This window comes from Olea europaea, unplaced genomic scaffold, assembly GCF_002742605.1.
Source record: "Olea europaea var. sylvestris unplaced genomic scaffold, O_europaea_v1 scaffold753, whole genome shotgun sequence".
NCBI lineage: Eukaryota > Viridiplantae > Streptophyta > Magnoliopsida > Lamiales > Oleaceae > Olea > Olea europaea.
In genome coordinates this window covers 3,091-28,111 of record NW_019265938.1, presented here as the reverse complement: position 1 = coordinate 28,111, position 25,021 = coordinate 3,091, and the positions used below count along the sequence as shown (strand labels likewise).

The following is a 25,021-nucleotide window of genomic DNA, read 5'->3' as shown; positions in this document are numbered from 1 at the left end:
CGATTTATTTTTCATTGATGGCTGAAGGAAGTGCATCATTGAAGTTCAATAACAGTGGTGAAGCATGGATTCCAGAGCATTGGTGCCGTGAGCAAATAAATGCACCCAAATGTGATTCCCAGAAGTGCATGCAAATATGTTCTCTGAAGGAAAGAGGAGAAGGAATCTGCACTGCAACCACTTGCATTTGCACATTTTACTCCAACAATCCACCTAATTAGTGCATGTATTTTTCTCTTTATCTTAATCTGATATGTCAAAATAAATAAATTGAATTTATTTACATATGTCATAACTAAAATTTGTAATTCTTTTTCGAGAGAGAGAGATATTCGTGGAACTTTTCGATAAACAAGACAATGAAAATATTTATAATTTAGCTAGCTTATTTAAATATGTGTTGATAAACTCTAAGAATTTAGCCAAATGTATGTAATTGTGAAGTTGAGATGACTTTTTCACTATTCAACGTAAATAATCTGTTCTTTTCTTTTCTTTTTTCAGTGAATAATTGAATATGCATTACGATAATCCAAATTCTTGCGCAGATTATGATGGCACCCTTTGTAGTAATTCACAGTTACTTTAGTTTTTCCTTCATTTTCAAAAATAAAAATCAAGTCTTTTGCCATGCCAAAAAAAAAAAAATAATAATAATAATAAATTATTTTTTACCATTTTATCATTTATACCAAAATAATATTGAAACGCTGTTTTGTTCTCGTTGTTTTTTCCACAATTAGATTACTTTTTTTCTTTTTAGACAAAGTGATGATATATTAATATGTTTTTATCATAATTAACTTATTTATTTAAAGAAAATAAACAATAAGTGTATCCATGTTATGAAAAGAGAAGAATATGGAGAAAAGTCAGTAGAATTGTGTGTTTTTTATTAAGAACCAAAGTTTTATATTTATATGACAGCATCAGGTAGGGTTGGGCATGGTACCTGAAATTTTCAAGTATATAGTAAGTGAAATCATTTGGTCCAAATTTAATTATGGAACTATTTGGATTCGGTTCTTAGATTTTGTACTATAATTAATTTTTTAATATTTACAAAGTTACATTTATTCTACTAACGATATGTTCAATCTTAGTTCTTATAGAATAACAAAGTTTGATATTTTGCATCTTTATTTGCTATGTTATTCATAGATTTGATTATTAAAATCATAATAAGAAGACGATTGCGAGCTTACAATAATTAAAAAAGGCGTTGTCGAGTTTCAATTTGATTTACTTAGAAATGTAGAAATAACATTATGGTAAAATAATAGATTTGGGTAAAATTTAGATCAATTTGATTAAGTTAGGCTTTGACTGAAAATTGAAAATAAGAAAATCATATTTTTTGGGTTTAAGCTAAATTAATTAATTAGCAAATTTATTTAGAAAAAGTAAAATAATTTGACTTAATTTAAAATAAATAAATATAAAAAAACAGGGATATTCGGTTCTTGATCTAGAACCGAGAACTGAACTGAACCTGTCGATTTTCGATTTTGATACATGTTCGGGTATTTAATTTAAGAAGAACCGTTTGATTTGGTTTAATTTGGTTCGGGTACAATGGTAATAACCTCTATGGATGTTTGTGTACAATTTGTCATTCACTTGTAAACCCTAATAAACTTATCATTTACAACGCTCCTCATTGAATGACACTTTACAGATATTTGTCTCGTTAAAACATTGTTTGATAAAAATTCAATGAGGCAAAAAAAATCAAAATAAAGGAAAAAAATACAGTTATTTTGGAGTATTAAAAATAAATATAGCCTCATTAAAATCATGCTAGGAAAACCCAATGGGATAAAACATAAGTGAAGGAAAAAAATACAACTATTCTCCTGATATTGTTCACTAAAAATTTTTGAGTCGGCGCATTCAAATTTTGTGAACCAATTTCTTGAATGTAGATGTCGGCAGTTCTTTTGTGAATAAATCGGTTATGTTGTCACTTGAGCAAATTTGTTGAACATCGATATCACCATTCTTTTGAAATATATGTGTATGAAAGGATTTTGGAGAAATATGTTTCGTCTTGTCACCTTTGACATAACCTCATTTAAGTTGTGCAATATAAGCTGATTGTCCGCACAAAATATTTTATCAACCTTTGAAGACTGTAGTAACATGATGATCCAGAAAATAACTCTTGTTGATATCTTCGAGAGTCATACATATAGAAGTATTATTTTTGAGGGTAAATTTCTTACATGTTATAAACATTCATGCCTCATTAAAATTTTATTAAGAAAAATCTCATGGGGAAAAATCCTAACGGGGGAAAAATAGTACATTATTCTTTTGAATACATTATAAAAATTGTTTCTTTAAAAACCTTGTCAGGAAAATTCAATGGAACAAAATCTTGGCCAAAGGAAAAAGAGTACAATGCGTATTTACTCCCCCTCATGATAATATCACTTGAATTATACTTCAAACATATTAAATCTTTCAAGGTAACATTAATAGTTATACCAGATGCATTGGCTATAATCAGATTTATAATATTTATATAAAATTCTATGTCCTATCAGACTAATAAAATAAAGACTTTAATTACATCTACCACATGTAATTACAAGTTTCGCGAGATTCATTATGTAATGAATCGTACATTTTATATTACGACTTTAATTTTTCTATTGTTATTTCACATAAGTATACAATTTTAGGTGCTCGGACTGTAGATCCAGAAACTTCAGGTTTCTCTATTAAATTCAATTTAAGATTGCGTCCCTTTTATTTAGCTAATCATTATTTCGATTGATATATTTCGACGAATTTATTTTGAAGCCTTGCTATATGATACTGTACATCATGTACAAAATTATTGTCGAATTTTTTTCTTGTTCGATTCTACTTCTTTCTCTATTATGACATAACTTATTGAGATATCTCAATTTTCAATATATCAGGTACTTGAATATCTTTAAAGATTTTGTAATATGTTATGTCTAAATACTCATCAAGAGTATATGACTCCTTAATGAGACCATCTTTGTTTATTGATCCATTTTTATTTGAAGATTTTTTGTATTAGAATCAAATATCATCATACTTCAAGTGTGCCTCAAAATATCATATTGACTAATTGTTCTATAAGATGTTAATTCGAGTTAGAGCATCTGAAATTGATGTGTGAGATATTATTGATCTCTTTAGTCAATAAATGCATCAAAATATATTGTCCTTTGAACTCCTGGTTCGAATAATCTTTTTCAATAATTTAGATAATGATGCAATTGTATATTATTTTCAGTAGCTTAATTCCTCCACATAATGCTGGGAGGATTATTCAATCAAATTGACAATTATTTTTCCACCATTATAAAATATCACACATTTGGGATGAGGGTTCAAATTACGCATTTATTCTTAGAATAATTTACATTCCATCTCAATGCATTGTGGTGGATCAATTTTACATATATGCACAATCGACATAGTTAGATGAAAAAATTAGGCTCCGTCTATAAACCATTTATAATAGGGAGAACTCTGATATTGACATGATACGCAATGGAATTTCCCAAACAAAAATGGAAAATACCTTGTTCTCAACTAATTTAATTTTAGGCATTTAACAAACAATAATGTCAAATAATTTATTGACATTTCAGCTAACACTTATTAAAATGCTGATATTTATGTTCACTATCATTAATAAGACAAGGTCTTGATTATGTAATCTGAAAATTATTATCGCAATTTAGAATGTAAACAGTAATTTCACAAACTTCAAGTTACGAACACCATGCAATCATCTAGTATGTGTATCAAATTTATTAGATAAAAATAATATTTAGATGATCAATTTGGAGGATGATGGAACCCTCTTTATCACCCTAATTAATTTTCAAAAATATAGAGAATTCAATTCCTATTTTAGCTAACGATATTTAACGATCAATTGTCAATAAAGAGAACAAATAATATATAAAAATTCATTGGATTGATTAATGTTCTGGTTCTTCATTGAATGTCTATTTTGAATTTTTTAAATTTCGCATCATTATTTGATCCAGTGATAATCCAACTGTTCATGTCAAATAATTTAACTTCTAGTTCAATGTAATATCTCAAATTTAAATAACTATTTAATCAAATAAAAAACATAGTTAATTCTCAAATGCATAATTAACTATGATATATCATATAAAAATCAAAGTTCACATCCGCGATCGGCAGTTGAGAAATCCTATATCTGGGGCAATGTCATCCAAGATGTAAAGTAAAGGGCCATCATGTCAATCCTTGTCCGTCTTCCTATTCTTCATTTTCATCCCCCAGTCGCGAGACGAACCCTCACTGCCTTTCCTTGGCTCACTTCCTTTAGAGTGGAGAATCAAGTGTGAAAGAACCATCCCTTCCTATTTGTTTGTCGTATGGTTCTTACTATTTGTTTGTCGTAGGCTCGTGACTCTTGAAAGTGAATATCGCTCACAAGGGCCGCCCTAATAGTGGAATCATGGGCACTACAGAACAGTTGGTACCCACCTGCTCAATTATAGTATGATGTGGTCGTCTATCAAGCCAGGCTTTCAGGGATAAACACATAACTTTTATTTTTGTCAGGAACAAAATGAAGTATAATTCTTCGATATGTGTGTTACTTCAAGAGCACGCTATATTTTATTATTCCTTTTTCAACATCAATATGTTAATATTATTTTAGAATATCAAAAAATAAAATTCATGCTCTTCAAGAGCAATCAAATATTATTATAATGAATTATACATGAATTTACTCTTCAGGAGTAAAAATATAATTCATATTAGATCGTATGTCATTATGCTTTTCGATAGCAAATAAATTCTAACTAGAATATTAATGAAAATTATAATATACTCTTTCTAGATCACGTTATATTTTACTATGACTTCTTAAGAATAATAAATCCATATTTTTCTGAAAACATACAGAATTTTAATGTTATGTTTTTCAGGAGTAATAACATATTATTGTTTACAGTAACAAATTATGTAAGGATTTACTCTCCAAGAGTAAAAACTTAATTTTATGTTAAATCTTATATCATTATACTTCTCGAGAACAAATAAAATTTAACCAAACTATCAATATTTAAATACATATGCAGAAGAATGGATACATAAATAAATAGAATAATTTAATTCATGATTTTACATAAATACAATCAATATACTTCAGGAATATTGAAATTATAATGTCATGTTCTTTTGAAACAATTAATATTCTTTTTTAAAATATTAGCAATGTTGTGTATTTTCATGAACATCAAAATAAAATTTTCATATTAAGTTATGCTATCCTCAAAAGTACAATTAGATATATAGTTTTCAAGAGTAAAAATACAATATTCTTATGAAATATTGATATTAACTATTCTTTCTACCTTTAGAGCTAAACAATCTAATATTAAATTTTGTGTTTCACATGAGTAACAATGAAATATTATTCTGGAATATTTGTATAACATGGATTGTATTTCTTCGAGAACATTAACACCACATTCGTGAAAAATAAATATAATTTAAATTATGTTTTTTCAGGAGTATTGAGTCAATATTCTTCTGGAATATTAAAATTGTAATATCGTGTTTTTCGTATGCAAGTAATATTCTTCTAGGACATTAATAATGTTGTGCTACTCCAGGAGCAACATCGAACTATTTATAATAGATAGATATACTATTAATCTAGAATATTAATTATAATGTTGCACTACTCTTGGAGAAACAACATGATAAATTATTAATTTAAAGTTTATATAAGAATATCTAAAATTATTTAATTACGTATAGTATGATATGAATTTATATAGAAAAATCTAATTACCAAACATGCATTAGAAAAAAGAATCTCCATACATAGAAGTTAATAAAATTGAATAAATATTTTACCAATATGCAAAAGATACTAAACATGCACATGAATTTCACATATACAAAATCATAGGTAGAACTAATGTGTGGCAAATTCAAAAGACAGAACTAATAAGTGAATAATATGTGATAAAACTGATTGTTTATGAATCAAAAGACATGAATTAGTATATGTACAAATTTCACATACAAACTTGAATTAAAATTAATAAGCATACCAATGAAAATCAGAGGAGAATGAGCAACTTGGTTATGATATTTATAGTTGAAAGAATTCACGTGTTACCAAATTAATTTTGGTACACGTGATAAATATTTATACTTATAAAAAAATAACTACCTTTACTAAACTTTAAAAAATTAAGCTATCGTGTCGATAATCTGTTATGAAAGAGAGAAAAAGAGAAAAAAAATAGAGAAAAGTCAATAGACTTGTTTGTATTTTATTAAAAATCAAAGTTCCATATTTATAGGACAGAATTAAGGATACAATGGTAATAGTCTCTAGGGCTGCAGGGGTAAAATTTTTCATTCACTTGTAAACCCTAATCAACTAACCATTTACAACAATCCTAAATTTTTTATTATCAGACTTTGACACTGTTTGATGAATTTCTAACTTAGAAAGGTAGGAGAAGAAGGCTTACAATCTTTTGTTGTTGGGCAACCAAATTATTTTATGCTTACCGTTCTTTACTTGAAAATGATGTTTGTATATATAGAGAGAAACAGGAATTATTGTGTTCTCTCCCCTAATAAGTAGTTAACAATCTTCTAGACATAATTTTAGTCCTCACAAATTTGCATTAAGAGTAAAAAACTTACACTCGAATAAACTTTTATGCTAGATTTTTTCGAAGGATCGCATCCTGTGTGGGATCCCTATTCATTTCCTATTAATGATACAAACTGATGGACAACGTTGACTATATTAATTAATCAATGATTTTTCTACGAGCGAGCATAAAATTTTCAACTCCACACGAGCCATAGCCTCTAACGAACAATCTTTAGAGTTTCTACCTTGCTCATATAAAAAGTAACTCTAATTATAAGTAACTTTTTCTTGGTGTTCGGTTTAGTAAAATAAATTTACCTCTTTTTTAGAATAAGGCTAGGCCAGTTTATTTGGGCTTTTATCATGTTATGTGAAATGGGCTTTGTAATTGGATTGTGCATTAAAAATAAAAAATATTTGGAAAAATTTCATATCTAAGAGTTTAACTATGACCAATTTCAAAATTAAGAAATAAAGTTTAAAACTTTAAAAATTATACAGTATTAAAATTTGATCATGAAATAATTAATTAAAAATATATTTTATTAATTGAATGTATTATGGTCACAATTCTATACAATTTGTTTACAGATTATTGAATTAGTTGGTTACAAATTATCTCTCGATCTCAAATAAAAAAATTTATAGGTCAAATTATTTCTCAGTGACAAATAAAAAAATTTATATGTCACAATAAATTTATCAGTCATAAAATCATAAACTTCATAGGTCAAAATTCGTTTATTTTATTGGTCACAAACACAATTTTTTTAAGTCTCAATATTTAACGATCACAATTTATCAAATTAATTGATCATAAGTTATTTATAGGTCATAACTTAAAAAATTTAAGTCATAATTACATTTTCTAAGTCATATATTATTTATTGGTCGCAAATTATCTAATTTATTAGTCTTGATCACAATCAACCAATTATTTATTGGTCACAAACATTCTTCGTCCCACTCGACTGTCGTCATGACACCTCTTCCACCATCACCACCAACACAACCAACACCACAATTGTTTGTGAGCACCAACTCACCATTGCCAATTGTGCCACATCAACCACCATACTAGGATTAGTGCTAAAATCCACCACCATCACTAGATCCACTTGCACCACAGCCAACAAAAAGCACCCTAAAAATTACACTAGCTGTGCAAACATACCCCAAGTGATCCATCGGTACCAACACAATCTACAATACAATACCTGAATAGTGCGCGCTCATAGAAGTGGAAGCTTGTCAAAAACCACAACTATAGACATCATGCGGCGCTCAACCAATAGATCTAACATTGCTGGCACTCAGCTACAAACTACAAATCACAACCCACAATATTGGTTTGACATCATCGGTCAAAATAGCCCTGACGTTGTGTAGATTGAGATGTCAAGTTTGGGAAGTAATTTAATTGGGGTTATGAGGTGGGTGGAGTAGATTAGTTTAATTTTATATTATTATTAGTATTTAAAATTTTAATTATATCTGATTTTTGAAAGAAAAACTCGTGACTCTTAATTATAAATTGAGATATTGAAAACACTTGGTTCTTGTAATTTTCACAAAGGGAAATTTTCATATTTAAGAGTTTAACTATGACCAATTTCAAAACTAAGAAATAAAGTTTAAAACTTCAAAAATAAGATATTATTAAAATTTAATTAAATTATATTTTATCAATTAAATACATTATGATAACAATTCTATACAAGTTGGTCACCGATTGTCAAATTATTTGATTACAAATTATTTCTCGATCTCAAATAAAAAAATTTATAGGTTACAAATTATTTTTCAATAAAAAATAAAAAATTCTATAGGCTACAATTTATTCATCAGTCATAATATCATATATTTCATAGGTTACAATTCATTTGTCGGCCATCGATCACAATTTTTATAAGTCTCAACATATTTAAAGATAACAAATTATCAAATTAATTGGTCACAAGTTATTTCTCGGTCACAACTTAACAAATTTTAAGTTCGATCATATTTTTTAAGCCATATATTATTTGTTTGGTCGCAAATGAACCAATTTATTGGTCTTGGTCACAATCAACCAATTTATTGGTTACAAATATTATTCGTCCCACTCGACTGTCGTCACAACAACGCCATCACCACGAACACGACCTACAGCACAATCGTTTGTGAGCATCACCTCACCACCTCCAATAGTGCTAGATCAACCATCACACCAGAACTAGTGCCAAAATCTACCACCATCGCCAAATCCACATGCACCACCACTAGGGATGACAATCAGGTTCGTCGACTCGGAAAGCTCGTAGCTCGGCTCGAGTCTCGAAAGAACCAAGCCTCATTTTGGGGCATTGAGCAAAGCCCTCGCTGGCCTGTGTGGCACGTTGGCTCGGGTTTACAAGCCTATGTCTATAAAAAAAAAACAAATTATTTTAAAGGCTGGTTGCTGCTACGTTTATAAGAAAAAAAATTCAGCAAAACATCGAGCCTGCCCTGCTTGGCTCGAAAAGGCTCGAGCCGAAAGCTTGGGTCGAGCCTATTTCTTTTGCTTGGCCTAGACCCGAAAAAATGTTCGATCATTTTACTTGAGGTAAGCCCGAGCCTAAAATTTCTACTCACGAGCCGACTCGACTCGTTGACATCCCTAAGTCCACCACCAACAAAAAAACCCCAAAGATTACATTAGCTGCACAAACATGCCTTGAGAGATTCACTTGCACCAATACAACCTGCACCACAATATCTGACTAATGTGTCACATGCGAAATTGGAAGCTCACTGAAATCCCCAGTAGTGCACTCATCCCCGAAAACCACAACTATAGACATCATATGACGCTCAACCAATAGATCTAACATTATCGGTCCTCAACCATAAACTGTAAATCACAACCACAATATTGGTTTGACATCATCAGTCAACATAGCCCCGACGTTGCGCAGATCGAGATACCGTGCTGCTTGTAGGGCACTACATAATACGGTGCTGCGTAGCGTCCCTTCGCTGTTGCGATATCTCTGAGCCATCTGGTGACCCTGAGGTGGTGGCCCTTCGTGTGGCTACACTAGTTGTTTTCGACAATTGAACAGAAAAAAGATCGAGATGAAAGGTAGGCATAGAGAAGATGGAGAGGGTGGAATGGTTTTAGGGTTTGAGAAGTAATTGAATTGGGGTTATGGGATGGGTGAAGTGGATTAGTTTAATTTTATATTATTATTATTATTTAAAATTTTGATTATATATGATTTTTGAAAGAAAATCTTGTAACTTTTAATTATGAATTGAGATTTTGAAAACATTTAGGTAGCGTTTGGTTTGAGTTTTCATTTTCTGTTTCAGTTTTGAATTCATTTTTTGTTTTTGTTTTGAGAGATTCTTTTAATATTGCAGAAAACAAGTCTGGTTTGTCATTTTGTAAAATTGTTTCTCAAAAAAAAAAGAAAAAAAAGAAAACGAGTTTGATTTAAAAAATTTTAAAATAATTTTATCACTTTTTTTTTTTCAATTGATTTGATTATTTAGTAAAACATATCAATTTTATGCTAATGTGTGATAAAAAATTATATTTTTTAAAGTTGATAAAAAATGAATCATTTAAGTATATCTCCAAGAATCGATCGAAATCATCCGTACATAATAATGGCACTAGAGAGATGGATTATTCACTGGGGTTCTTGAAAGAGCTTAGGGCAAGAGAGAGAGAGAGAGAGAGAGAGAGAGAGAGAGAGAGATTTATATGTGTTTAGGTTTTGTGTGATTTTATTAATTATTTTAATTTGAAAATTATTGAGTTCATTTTCTTTGTTTTGAGATTTTTGAGTGTTCCAATTGAAAATACAATGAAAACACTTAAAACGTCAAAAAATCATTTTGAATTTTATGTGTAAAATTTTCATTGATTTGAAAAATGTATTTTTAAAAATAAAATATCAAACATGTTTTAAGCATTTTGAAAAATTGAAAATTGCCTTAAAAAGATAAATCAAACGTACTCTTAATTCCTAGAATTTTCACAAAACATTTTCATATTTTAACAAGTAAAATTTACACAATAATGTGTGTATATATGTGAATAAATTTAGCTTCTTTTTAAACGCCATTTTTTAAGGATAAATAATTTTGAAAGAAAATATTGAATATATGGGTAAAATTATTTTATTAGAATAATGTAAGATTAGAAATGAATTTTAATTTTAATTTTTTAAAATCTTATTATTATTATTATTATTATATTTTTTTTTTTAGAAGGGAGGGGTTAAACACACACCTCTTCCTATTAGAATGTTGAGCCTACAGCAGCGCGGACCCATCTCTCTCTCTGTCTCTCTCTCTCGCCCTTTCTTCGACTCTAGAAAACCCTAATTCACCAATCAATCGATACACATCATCCACTCTTCTCTTTCTCTTTCTAAATTATTCACATACTCTCTCTACTACATGCAACCATATATGTATACACATCGATCATTCAATCACCTTTAAGTTCCCATTTTTTCACATTTCGATTTCCCCTCGTTTTCATACGCTCAATCTATCTCGATCTTCAATTTTTTTTTCTTTTTCTAATTAATTTTCTTCTTAAAGTTTGTAATTTAATTGGGTTTTGATATAAAGAGAAAAGCACAAGGCTGGCGATTGGCGCCGGAATCAGGTGATGGCGGATCCGCCACTTGTACGCCCGCAATTGCCGCTCCAATCGTCGATTTTTGCTTTCTTAGGTTTAGGTTTTGGAACTGAGGTAGGAATAGAGTGGAGAGCATTGAATTCGCTAGAGCTTTCTGTACAATGCTAACTGTGCTGCGGGTGCACCTTCCGTCCGATATTCCTATTGTTGGGTGTGAGCTGACACCGTACGTGCTATTGAGACGCCCGGACAAGCCTGTTACTACTGATGATGTTACCGAGTTCAATCCCGTGGACGGCCATTTCTTGAGATATAAATGGTTAGATTTCAATAGTTACTTTCCAAGAATGAGTTTTGATCTTAGACGTGACTTAATTTGGATTTTGATTGTTTCGTTAGTGTTCAATATTAGTTTGTTTATGCATGTTGAGCTCTAAAGTTCTACTTCTAGGCTTGTAAATTGATATCATAGTTTTATAATTTGTTATTAAGTGTCTAAAAAGTGCACAGAAAACTTGTACTAGTTTTTATTCGCATTATCATGTATGGATTTGTATTTTTTAGACTTGCATCTATTAGACCGCATAACCTTAAACTACTTTTGCCAAATAATTTTGTGAACAAATAAATTGTTTCTTTCAGGTACCGTATACAAAGTGATAAAAAAGTTGCAGTCTGTAGTGTCCACCCATCTGAGCAAGCAACATTGCAGTGCCTTGGTTGTTTGAAGGCCAAAATACCAATTGCTAAGAGTTACCATTGTTCTCCTAAATGTTTTTCAGCTGCATGGCAACATCATCGTGTTTTACACGAGCGTGCTGCTAGTGCTGGAAATGAAAATGGAAATGATGAGGAAGAAGTTTTTGGTCGTTTCAACAGTACAGGGAGTACAGGATCTGGCGTTGTAAATTTGAGCTTATCTGGGTCTCAATCAAGCTCCAGCTTGACAAATGGTGCCACAACTCTGTATCCACCAACAGTTACTCAGAGGAATGGTGGTGAAACATGGTTTGAAGTTGGCCGTTCTAAGACATACACTCCAACAGCTGATGATATCGGACATGTCCTTAATTTTGAGTGTGTCGTAGTAGATGCAGAAACAAAATCACCTGTGGGACATTCTAATTCCATATTAACGTCCTGTGTAATTCCTGCTCCATCTCCCAGTCCCCGGCGCCTGATTTCAGTGAGTGGAGTTGATGTTCCTGGGCATTTAGATATGGATGGCAGCATTTCATCTGCAGGGACTTTTACTGTGCTCTCATACAACATTTTATCCGATGCGTATGCTACAAATGAATTATACAGTTATTGCCCCTCTTGGGCTCTTTCTTGGGCTTACCGCAGGCAAAACCTGCTACGTGAAATAGTGGGCTACCGTGCAGATATTGTTTGTCTTCAAGAGGTACAATTGCATGAGAAATTGCTCATGCTTTCTAAAGCTTTAGTTATATTGACTGGAAATGCTATTTAAGCTTCGTTAGTATGTTAGGAGGAGTAGTAGAAATATTGGAGGAAATAAGAATCGTGAAAAATGAAATGCAATACCTGTTGACTGAAAATGGAGCTGTTTTCCTCATCTTTGATTAAGCTTGGTCATTTTGGATGAAGTTGTACCAATACCAAAGTGGCCCCAAATGTTGAAATATACATTTGATTTGGAATGTTAAACACATGATATATGTTCTTCTGGTCAATTGCCAATTTCGTTGAGGTTCATTTATCTTTTAAAGTGATGAATATATTTGCTAATGGGTTAGGTATCTTTGGATATTTCTCGTACAAATACTTTTTTTGGTAAGTCTTTGCTTAAGCAATAATTGAACAAACAATTCCAGATATATTTCTATAGATGTGCTCATTCCGTCTTCTCATGTTTTTCAAATTCTTTCTTAATTAACGATCTCTTCTTCAAGTTGATTAGCCTTTAGAAGTGAGATTTTTACACTTCTGAATGCCTGTTAGTATTTGTATATTTCTGCTTCTGTCTGCCATATCCAAAATAGTTCGTTTGGTAGATGCACTGTTAAAACCTGATATAGCATATTCTTTATTTTAACTTTTTTTTATTTCAGGTTCAAAGCGATCATTTTGAGGAATTTTTTGCACCTGAGCTGGATAAATATGGATATCAAGCTTTGTTTAAAAGAAAAACAGCAGAGGTTGGTTGAAGCATCTATTGACCTGGCCATATCTTTCTATCATTTATGATGCTATTGTTGTATGCAGGTTTTCAGTGGAAATATCAACACTATCGATGGTTGCGCTACTTTCTTCCGCCGAGATAGATTTTCACATGTCAAGAAATATGAGGTCACAAAGTGGACCATATCGATCATGCTATTAATCCTTTATTGTCATTTTAATTGAAGGCATGCCTGTGTGTAGGTTGAGTTTAACAAAGCCGCACAATCTCTGACAGATGCTGTGGTTCCAACTGCTCAGAAGAAAACTGCCCTAAATCGATTGGTCAAGGTATTGCTATTGCAATGAATGATTTTTAATTTTGGTTTCACATAAATCTCTACTGTAACTTGGCTCATTACTTATGCTTACTAGCCATACCGCTGATAATTTTGTCGTTGAGCCTTCTCTTTCTTTATATAGGATAATGTTGCCCTAATCGTAGTGCTAGAAGCCAAGTTCAGTAACCAGGGTGTTGATAATCTGGGGAAGAGGCAGCTTGTTTGTGTGGTAAGAAATTCACTATAACGCGCACTGCTATTATATTCATTTGTTATTAATGTGATTTCCAACATTTGTCCATAGCTTCCTTTTTCTGCACTTTTTTAATTCAGTCGGTGGCCTATCATATTTGTTTTTGATTAGCAGCTTTTGTTCCTTTATGCTGCTTTAATTTGTGCTGGTACTGACCTTTTAGCATTGTTAGCCAGTCCAGTGAGATAGCACTCCAAATGGTAAACCTTGGGGACTGTTTGACACCTCCCACTCTTTTGAAAATTTAAGAATGAAAAATGCTGGACTATAGTCAACATTTACCTTTCAACGTGAAGAAGGCACTTGTATCACCTTTTGCTAGGTCTATTGCTGTGGGTTTCTGGCACTACTTTAGCTCATGTTGTGGTTAGGAACTCCGGAAGGTAGAGCGAAGAACTCTGCGGCCACTTCATTTAGAAAAATCATTCTGGTTAAACTAAAGTTTCAGTTTGAACAGAAAAGGGCAATTAATCAAGAGAGCTATGACGCAAAATAGAAGAGATCTCACCATCCCCATCCCAAAGAGAAGGGGAAAAAAAAAAAAAAAAAACCTTCAAAAAGTGAGAAGTACTCAATTCTCTTTCGCACAGGCTCTAAAAGAATGATGTGTGTACCTCTATAAGAAAGGTCGTTGAGTGGCTACTACAGCAAAACTTATTGCAAACCACACAATTCCCTGAACCCTATGAAAACTCATAGTAGAGATTTACGCTACATCCTATATATGATTTTAATAATGGTCGAATGTGAGTTTGAATTTAATAATGGTCCCCAAGCGTAAATAATGACTCCTACAGTTACTAGAAAACAATTTGAGAGTTTTTTGTAAAATCTTGTTTCACATGCCTCCCTCAAAAGCAGCTTCATCACTATGCCTATGGCTTCGAATGGTCATTGTTGGCATTCAGTATATTTCTTTATTTTCTGGATGCAGGCAAACACGCATGTAAATGTTCATCAAGATTTGAAGGATGTCAAGCTTTGGCAGGTCTGTTAGCTGATTCTGTCATCTCTTTAATCTGTTGACCTCAGTTTCACTTTCAATTGATGCTAGCATCTTTGTTGTCCATATTAGGTTCACACACTGTTGAAAGGATTGGAAAAGATTGCTGCAAGTGCAGACATCCCAATGTTGGTGTGTGGAGATTTCAATTCGGTTCCTGGAAGGTTTCTCTTCTTTCATTTTTCACTATATGATCACGTAATGAGACACGTGTAGTTTCCGATTAGAGCATCCATCGTTACAGATTAACTTTGATCTACAATTACTAGGGCAGATTCTACACCTCTTCTCATAAAGAATACTTCAATAATACTACGAAAATTATACATTTGTACCCTAGGACTGTCATTCATAACCTCAGAAATGTGAATGTGCAAATTTGACAAATAATCCATCAGTTACCGATTGCTTTGGCGGAAATCATATCCAAATCCAAAGAGAGTTGTTCCCTCTTGGTAGCCCCACTTGAGCATTTCAACTATCATGTCATGGAAATAATGTACACAATCACCACCAATTACCTGCGAAAACAAAACCACCATAGAAGAACAGATATTAATACCTATATTTGATCAGTGTGTATTCCTTTAAACAAACTGGAAATTTGAAACCCATCTATATCTATTTTTGGTATTACATATAACCCAACCCCCCCCCCCCCCCGGGGGGGGGCCCCCCCCCACAAAAAAAAAAAAAAAAAAATCTTTTTTTTTTTGCATTTCCCCTCAACTTTTTCCTATTTTGACCACACATTAAAAAAAATAAATAAATAAAAATAAAAAAATCTCTGATTTTGATTTGCGCTTTCAGCGGACTCCTTAAGTGTGGAGTCACTCTTGGAGCTTCTGGATGAGGATAGTTTGCGAAAAGATACGGCTCTTCCTTCTCCGGAGTGGTCATCAGACCATATAGCACTCTTAGCTGAATTCCGCGGCAAACCTAGAAATAGACGATGACACTGGGTAAGCAATTATCTTGCTGTTATCGAAACTTGCACAAGAACTACTTTTGAATGTCTTTAGTACTTGATAAATCCCTGTTTAAGAGATTGAATTGAGAATCTACATGAGAGTGGTTATATAGATCACGTTTTAAACACAGCAGCCAGTGTTTGAATAAGGAGAGAGAGCTTTTTGGTTTTGCGAGGTAGTTTATTTTAGTGATTTTCAGACTTAATTAAGGGAGATGCCTTTAATAATTTAAAAGACACATCTTACCCTGTTTGTAATTATCTAGACAAGCATAGTCGGTAGCAAGAAGTCATTATTTAATTTATGTTTGAATATTTTAACTGGTTCAATTGGAAAAACTTGTACAAGTCATTCTATATTGTAGTAAAATTTACTACAAATTCTTAAACTCTGACATCTGTGGTCGATGTAGATTCTTGTTTAATCTTTTCAACTGGTCTTTCTTAAGTAGTCTCCTGAAATAGTACAAATATAGGTAATTTTTCATAAACTATCTTGTATATTACCATAAAAGAAATAATGTGAGCATATTATTTTGTTTCCTGCAGGTGTGGCCTGAAAATGAATTTTAAAAAAAGTTGTTCAAACTATTCAAGGACAGAGAAAAGTGATTGTAAGAATGTTGAATCATTCTTTCCTGATCATTTCCTAGGTGTATCATTAGTGTGATCTTTAGATTTTTGCTCCTTTGTATCATGCCACGTCTCATAGAAAAACTTACTGTGATATCTATTTAATTCCGTCCTTTTTTCCTTCAAAAGAAATATAATTTAGTGATGTTCCATGTGCATATGATCAGGCATTTTTATACACTGGAAATACGAATTTTCCCTGCTGAAAGGGTTGTCAGTCTCGTTGCGTTATTTTATTTATTTTTTATTACCTTGAGCTGTTATATTCTCATTACTGGGAAAACAAATGAGAAAAAGAATACAGATTTTTCCGAACCCTCGCTCTTTGCTTCTAATGAAGGTGTATCGGCTTCCTCTCTTTTGCGTGTGTGCCGGAGCTCGGTTAGTATTCCTGTAGGCCGGATCTTACTTGGCATGTTTCTTTTTTTCTTTTTCCAACTCAACTAATTAAGGGAGGAGTAGAGGAAATTGAATCTATATAAGGATTGGTTTGCTTGGCACGAAAATACTATCTTGGACTGGTAATGTGTTTGGTAGTGGATTTGACGACATTTAACAGAAAGAAAAAGAAGTTTTTGTTTGTAAACATGGCTAAAATTGTCTGATTAAGGCAAAAAAATTATATTCTCTTATAACCTTACCAAACATGACAGAAATCTTTGCAGTGGTTTGTGTGCTTGAATGGGTTAGATACAACTGATGGAGATTTATGTCGTCGTTAGAAAATGTGAGGACTAATCATTATTGATGGACACCGTGCAGATGTCAAATAAAACGTTTAGCCCTCTTACCTACAACAGGGAGTGGCCAACGCTTCATGAAAACCTCCTAATGTGATTGCATACAAGATTAGGTTATTTGCTTCGAGACAATGCACAAGCAACCTGCTGATGTATGGATATTCTTTCCTGAAATCACAGATTCAGTTTTCCCTAAATTAGTAAAAGTTGGAAGGTTTTTTAGTTTCGACTTTCAGTACACTACCACTAATTCTTACCGCACTATTATGCAATTTAATGATCAACCTTTTGGTCCAAATATGATTTAATCAAAGAGCCTGTTGGGCATGGACACTAGCATAAGCTTAATCCTTCTTGGTCATGGAGAAAACATGTAGATGTAACCCTTAGGTCGATCTGGACAAATTGAAAATGCAACTAGGTATACTACAATTAAACAAGATGAACAATTACCACAAAATACTAAGCGACGCGGAGTAGATTATTGCTTTCGTACTTAAACGAGTTGAGATATTTCAGCAAGACTCCCATTAGAAGAAACATTAGAAAGTGAACCTGCAGCAAGATAAATATGTTACCCAGAAAAAGGAGGAAGAAAATGGATCTCTCTGTCGTTACTTCTATTTGGGAATAAAGCTAATGGCTTTTGTGAATCGCCGGGAATATCCCATGCAACTCTTTTAACCAACAAAGAAGAATTACAATTCTACGTGCCGGCATGCATTTTGCGCGACTCATAACATATTCAATCTTAATTTTCATCAACGGTCCCATTAATCATTGATAGAACCTTTTTAGTTTGGGTCTTCACTGATTCCATAACTTCAGTAGCTGTTTGTATTAAGATACGAGTATTCATCCTCGGCGTGCATAGGGTTATTGGGTTTGTCACAGAAGATTCAAGCAAATGCATATAGAAGAATCCGTTGGTATGTCAACAACTAAACGGTGATTTGAACCAACAAAAAACTGTCATAAATATCAACATAAATGCATCTTTTAACATCAGAAGTGGAAATTTGAGTTTCATACAGGTAATCTGTTTCAGTATCCTTGAGAGCAATGACAAAAGATACAATATATGCTCAAACTTAAGCATATCAGAATACCAGTACTTTCTTTGGCAAAGTAAAATCCATGAACGCGTGTCAATCTGAACATACCATCTTTGAGATTACACTTTCCATATACGCCCTATAATCCTCAACTTAAGTTCTTGCCTATCCCCACCAGAGAAGAAGAGAGCCAAACTCCTGGGAATTACGAGTCCATCTTGACTATCACGAACTTTTATATGACTATCACGTATGCTTCGTGGAACCCCTTGCCATACTAGTTTACGTCCAAAAGCACTGACTTCCAAAGTGTAATTGAACTTCTTTGCGTCATTGTCCTCGCCCATAAAACGAAGGAAGGCCATGTAGACTGGTGCCATACCAAGTGAAAATGCCTCAAAGTGCAAACAGAACTGTCTTCCAAAACAGTTAAATACCTGCATGGAGACTAGATTCAGATTGCAACTTGAAAGTTCTTGCCTATCGCTTCATGAATATTCATAAAAACTAACGTATCTGCTCGGTTCATATCCTTTAAGCGAATATCCAAGCACAAGTATAGAATGGTCAATAGCTTAGTTATGGAAATTTGGCGTGATTGGTACGAAATACCAAATTGGATAGACAAGATTTTTATTATCGCAAACTTTCAAATTCACCTTCACAAACACACTAATAAAATCTTGAGATACAAGTTCAGCAAGCCTGAAGGGCATTTCAAACATTATGCTTTTAGATGATCATGCCCGTCTCTTCGATATTATTCACAGAATGGTAACATATGTGTTTAATTCATACCGTCTTATGGATTTGAAAAGAACAGATAATGTTACCACTATCAACACATAAAATCAACTTACAGTTAGCATCCACATTGCATTTTCGACTTCATGTGGATTTGATTTGACATATCGATGATTAAAGGTGGATCCATCATGCATGTCCACCATGTGGTCCTCCTTAAGATGAGCAACGAGCGCTGGAATGTCGCCTGTTACAGAGCATTCACAGCTTGCATATGGACAGTTATAAGGCCGAAATCGACAATGTTGTTCGTGTTTAAGCTTGCTGTAGTATGGAAATATATCATGACATCCAAGACTTTGATATCTGCAGGGAAGCTCCAATGACTCAGCCACTTTCTCCAAAGCCAAACACCTTATGTTCCCGAGTTCAAATTGGCAAGTCGGGCAACGTTTATGAACTCTTTTGCAGTTTGCACATAGCGTGTGACCATTTGGACACTGCACGATACAATGAAATCAAACCAAGGACAGTAGATGCCATGTATGATTTATATTAAAGGAAACACCGACTATAATAGCCAAATATTGAATTATTGTGCTTCACCAATCCAAAATTGGCAGGTAGAGGAAAAGGGAAGGGAAAAAAGGTGAAGACTAGTAAGATATTTACCAATAGGACAGCAAAATGAAAAAGCTATTCTATGATGAGCAAATATGACGCGGAACAAATCTGCAAATGAGTGCCTGTTTGGTTGAGTTTAAAATATTTATTTATAGTAAGTTTTGCTTATAAATAAATTAGTATATAAATGACCTGAATTAGTAAATTAAAACATAAATGGTCTTTATTGTAGGACATCATCAGGAACTAAGTTACTTATTTTGAAAGCAACTCGTACCTTATTGTCAAATATAAATACATTTACTCAATAAAGAAAAGTAACCTGTACAAATATATTCATAAACAAAAAAACTACTCAAAAGTTTACTTTGCCTCCATTTGGCCCCTTTTCTTTCAAATTTTAATGTTTGGAATAATGTTTTTGTTGAAAATGTGCAGTTGAAAAAGAAGGAAAAGTTCTCGATTTACGTATAATATTATTTTATGGAAGATTGTGTGGTTGAAAGTAAGAGTGAGAAGAAAAAGTTGAAAGAGAAAGGGGGCCAAACAGGGGGTTTTATGCTTAGCCAAGCATGCCTTAAGTAGACAAATAAACGAGGTTCACCAGGAATTAGCATATGAGTAATCCTTGAACTATGAAATTGATCACTCAGCAGGAAGTTTATGAGAGAGTGCAAATAATTTAAAAAATAAGCTTGTTGCTAGCTATATCCATCATCTGCAGTCTGCAAACTTGGTAAATGCTTTCTGGTCACTGAATAAAGCGCCACCAATGCAATTGAAATAATGCCAAGCAAGAGATATTCATTGTGAGGAGATGGGAATTTGTCACCTCCAGAAAAAGGAATTTATGGAAAGAAAAAGAAGCTAATGGTGGCATGCTACTTCAAGTCATCCATGAGTGATTCAGATATATGATAAAATAAAGTCAAGTACAGAGCCAAAAAAAGAAAAAAAAAATTCTGGTAGTTTCAGTTGTTCCGTCATCCATGCAAGGTTCAAGTTTCCTTAGTATATGGAAAGTTCTAACTTGTCACCAGAAAGGAACATTAAACTTCAGTTCAGTTAAAAAGTTGAAGAAATAACCTGGTGAATAGGAGGATACATTAAATTTGTGCACTCAGGACACTCAAGAAGGTCGTGCACGCCATTACTTGACGTCATGCCGTGTTTTTCACCTGAACCAGCAGTACTTTTAGCCAGAAAACTATTTTTATCTGCCTTGGCCACAGATATTTCATAATTCATGAATTTTGGTCGTGATTCAATCACCTCTTGGCAAACTCCACCTCCAGGTGCCATTATTAACCCACGATCCCTAGAATACAACTAGCTTAATGACTAAATCCAAGACCATAAGCTGACTTGGTCTTTCACAAAGATGCATATAGCCTGCGAACAAAGATGCAAAAATGAAAGCATTAGGAAATCATCAGTGCAAAATATCATTTATACAGACTCTAGATAGGCAATTTGACTAAGCTATGGCGAGCAAGACAAAAATAAGAAAAATGAAGCCACTAATTAATTGAGGTAGATCCTTAAGCGCATTTTTCTCACAAGATATTGCATTGCATAGAATTCGACAGTATAACATACAAGATTTTAGCTTCTTTTGTTAAATAATATTGTCGAGTACTATCAAATTCACTCTACCAAACACTTCGTAAGTGTATTATTATGTCAATGGTCCAAACACCTAGATCAACATTCAACACCAACCGCTTTCTTTACTTACCCTGTTTTCCATTTCAGTAGGTAGCATTATATAGAAAACATTTAGATTAAATTAGATTCTCTCAACAACCATCTAGAAAAATTCAAATACAAAACAACCTTTGCTTGTCAGGAATATAGGTTTGTTGCTAGCATAACATTATCATATTCTCAAATTAATTATTTTGATTTGCATACATAACCTTGGATCACAAAGCCCTTTTCAATACATTTAGCCTTCACGCCATCATTCTATTCTTTCGTAAATGATAACCAGAATTTGAGTCCAACAATTTGCATAAACAAGTAGAAAATATAAATTTGAAATCAAGTGAATCAACATTTTCCGACACAACAAAAAGCTGAATTTAATCAAACCTATAGAACGTATTGCATTTGCATATCCATACAACATACAAAGAAAACCTGGCAACATAAATTAATTAATATCCAAATTCATTAAGACAGCTTTAAAGAAGCCCCCCACAAAAAAAAAAAAAAAAGGGGGAAAAAAAAAAAAAAAAAAAAAAAAAAAAAAGGGGAAAAAAGAAGCCAAAATGGCCAAAATAAGTAAGATACCCAATCAACTCTATATCATTTATTTTTAAAAAAAAAAGAAAAAAGAAAAAAGGAAGCTCCCACATATAAAAACCATCAAACGAATCAAAATCCGTAGGCAGAGAAAAACAGACATTAAAACAAACCCAGATTTTATTTGAAGAACAACACACACAAACATTTAGTAAAAAATACGAAGACAGGAAAGTAAAAGAAGAGATTCCCACTTGAGATTCTAAACCCCATTGTCCTTTCGCAGTGATGAAACTAAAGAAATTAAATTTCCTCTACTTTATTATCAAATCAAGAAAAAAACAGAGATCCTTACCTGAGATTTTCAACCATGCTGGCCTTCATAACCTTAAAACTGCAATTTTGAATTCAAAGATTTGAACTTTATGCTCAAAATTAACAAAAAGACCAAAGCATATGCATATTAAGGTAAAAACGAAGAATTTATAGAATCAACGCGTATTATTCGGGTTCAAAGAAATTGCAGAAAGAGGGATTCTTGACTACAATGTTGACGACCATGCAAGACCCTTTGTCAAAATCTGCATTTCTTTTGGGTTTAAATTTTATTTAGTAAAAAATACGAAGACAGGAAAGTAAAAGAAGAGATTCCCACTTGAGATTCTAAACCCCATTGTCCTTTCGCAGTGATAAAACTAAAGAAATTAAATTTCCTCTACTTTATTATCAAATCAAGAAAAAAACAGAGATCCTTACCTGAGATTTTCAACCATGCTGGCCTTGATAACCTTAAAACTGCAATTTTGAATTCAAAGATTTGAACTTTATGCTCAAAATTAACAAAAAGACCAAAGCATATGCATATTAAGGTAAAAACAAAGAATTTATAGAATCAACGCGTATTATTCGGGTTCAAAGAAATTGCAGAAAGAGGGATTCTTGACTACAATGTTGACGACCATGCAAGACCCTTTGTCAAAATCTGCATTTCTTTTGGGTTTAAATTTCAAAGTAAACGTTTTGTAATAAATATTTAACATTGGTCATGGGGAGAAGTGATGCTGTTTTAATTGTTGTTAGGGTGCACGCAACGTTTTGAATGTTCAATTCAATATTTTTCTTTTTGGTCAGTCTTTGTTTGTCCGTTGACGTTTACTTTCCAGAAGGGGAAGTAAATTGTCTCCGATTTTTTACATTGTTATTCTATTACAAATTATTTTGCTTCAATTTTTTTGATATGATATCTGTTCAAGTTCAGTAACAAAATATAAATTCTTAATAAGTCGTGCTTTTGAATCAAACCCAGTTTATTTTATAGGCCTTCGTAATTTTTAATGATTAATAATTGTTGACCTCGAAAAATGTACCTCTAGCGTGACCAACAAATTTCAAGACCTCTCACGTCCAAACAAGTCGTATTTCTGCACTCTAGGACAAATTGTTACACACACGTGGCTTTCTCCGACGGGAATGAAGCCATCCGCATGTACTTCGATAGTCAAGTCAGTTTCGAGAAGCTAGATATATTGAGTGTGTGAGGATTTTTAACGTGAGCCTCAATTTAAAATAAAAGGGTCAGTATTAGGAGTGAAATGGAGAATGTAGATAGCAAAGTTATAGTATAAAAGTCCAAACTTTCACTACCTTAGAAATGATACTAAGTGCGAGCTTTTATAGTGTGAAACAATAAGTGAGGATCGTCAGATAAGAAGACACGTGGCCTCATCCATAGGGATATAAGTTCTCATCATGGGCATCAATCAATACCAAATTATTAATGCTAGTACCAATTCTTCTTCCATAAGTTATAGCATGTGGTAGTAGAATTGACCAAATAGGTTAGCTATAGCGACAGTGACAGTGAGTTGTCATATTAATCACTTCAATAGATCCATTTTCAAAGATTTCCTACTAGACCCGTTCTCTAATTTCCTTTAGCCTCGCCTCAAGAGTTCAGTCGTAACATGGCTCGACCATCCCATAGGTTCGTTCCACGAGGGCCAACAGAGAGATTTAAGCCGTGTGGTTTGCGTACATGGGGTTGATTGTCGATGTTGTAAAAGGCATAACAATAACAATTTTCAACATTTTTGTGGTGGAAATTTGAAAGATATAAATAAAAATGTACTCCATTCGTTCCATTTACATACGTTAGTTTTATTTTTCACACGAATTAATAAATTTTATTTAATATTGAAAAAATAATTTTTACCAAAAATTTTCCTAATTAAGTGAGAAAAACAATTATAACTAGACAAATTAAACAAGGATATATTATTAATTGAACAAAATAAAACATTATCAATAAAGAAATATGACAATATAATTAGGACAAGAAAAAAAAAATTAATCTATATAAATGAGATAAAGAGAGTCATTATTTCTCAACTCTCTCTCTCTCTGATTATTTGAGAAGTGCATCCTTTTTTAATGAGAAGCGAATTTGATGGCAAAAGTTATAATGAATCGAATAAGTTGAATTAAATAATACTGAACATTTTCATAAAAAAATAATAATTTTTGGTCAATTGTATTGTTCACTGAATTTAAAACTAATTTTCAAATATGCTCATACACACTTATTATATTGTATGATTTTAAATTAATTATTGGATTTATCTCAATTATAAATCCATTAAAGGACATCAATTATCAATTTTATAAAGAATGGATAATGAAGTGTTAATTGAGTGCTAATGTTTGGCGTATTATTCCATGTGTATAGGGTATAAATTTATAGAAGTTCTAAAGGGCCCTCACAGTAGGGTGAGCTCCACGTGAATATTTTGTTGTATAAAATAAATCACCCACTTCATTATTATGTGTAGTTTGTAAAAATTTTCCCTGTACATGTAGACTGATTCATGTTTGGCAACTTGTGAAGAAACATTATAATAATTAATCAGTTGGAATATTTTAATCATAATAAAAACTACATAATGACCTCTAATTAAAAAAAAAATGTATATATCTTTATCCCACTTATCCTTAACTATTTCAATACTCGCAAA

General features: G+C 32.4%; 2 protein-coding genes across 4 annotated transcripts; one reads left to right on the top strand and one right to left on the bottom strand.

Annotated features, from left to right (window-relative positions):
- The first annotated feature begins 10,943 nt into the window (after nucleotides 1–10,943).
- On the top strand, nucleotides 10,944–16,850 carry LOC111391105 (carbon catabolite repressor protein 4 homolog 1-like). Its single transcript, XM_023016257.1, has 11 exons — nucleotides 10,944–11,595; nucleotides 11,919–12,681; nucleotides 13,352–13,438; nucleotides 13,506–13,589; nucleotides 13,665–13,751; nucleotides 13,884–13,970; nucleotides 14,929–14,982; nucleotides 15,070–15,209; nucleotides 15,272–15,362; nucleotides 15,795–15,959; nucleotides 16,517–16,850. The coding sequence occupies exons 1-10, from the start codon at nucleotides 11,438–11,440 to the stop codon at nucleotides 15,951–15,953; spliced, it is 1,710 nt and encodes a 569-aa protein (XP_022872025.1). The 5' UTR covers nucleotides 10,944–11,437; the 3' UTR covers nucleotides 15,954–15,959; nucleotides 16,517–16,850.
- A 1,460-nt stretch (nucleotides 16,851–18,310) lies between these two features.
- Nucleotides 18,311–23,071, bottom strand: LOC111391096 (E3 ubiquitin-protein ligase SINAT2). 3 transcript variants are annotated; one of them, XM_023016242.1, is made up of 4 exons: nucleotides 22,767–23,071; nucleotides 20,850–21,155; nucleotides 19,256–19,639; nucleotides 18,311–18,832 (listed from the first exon to the last, which is right to left on the bottom strand). In XM_023016242.1, exons 2-4 carry the CDS (start codon nucleotides 21,063–21,065, stop codon nucleotides 18,515–18,517), a joined length of 918 nt encoding a protein of 305 aa, XP_022872010.1. In that variant the 5' UTR covers nucleotides 21,066–21,155; nucleotides 22,767–23,071; the 3' UTR covers nucleotides 18,311–18,514. The 3 variants fall into 3 exon arrangements, with proteins under 3 accessions (XP_022872010.1, XP_022872008.1, XP_022872011.1); XM_023016240.1 differs by lacking the exon at nucleotides 22,767–23,071 and adding an exon at nucleotides 22,366–22,609; XM_023016243.1 differs by lacking the exon at nucleotides 22,767–23,071 and having other exon boundaries at nucleotides 18,316–18,832; nucleotides 20,850–20,941; nucleotides 21,036–21,155.
- Nucleotides 23,072–25,021: the final 1,950 nt, after the last annotated feature.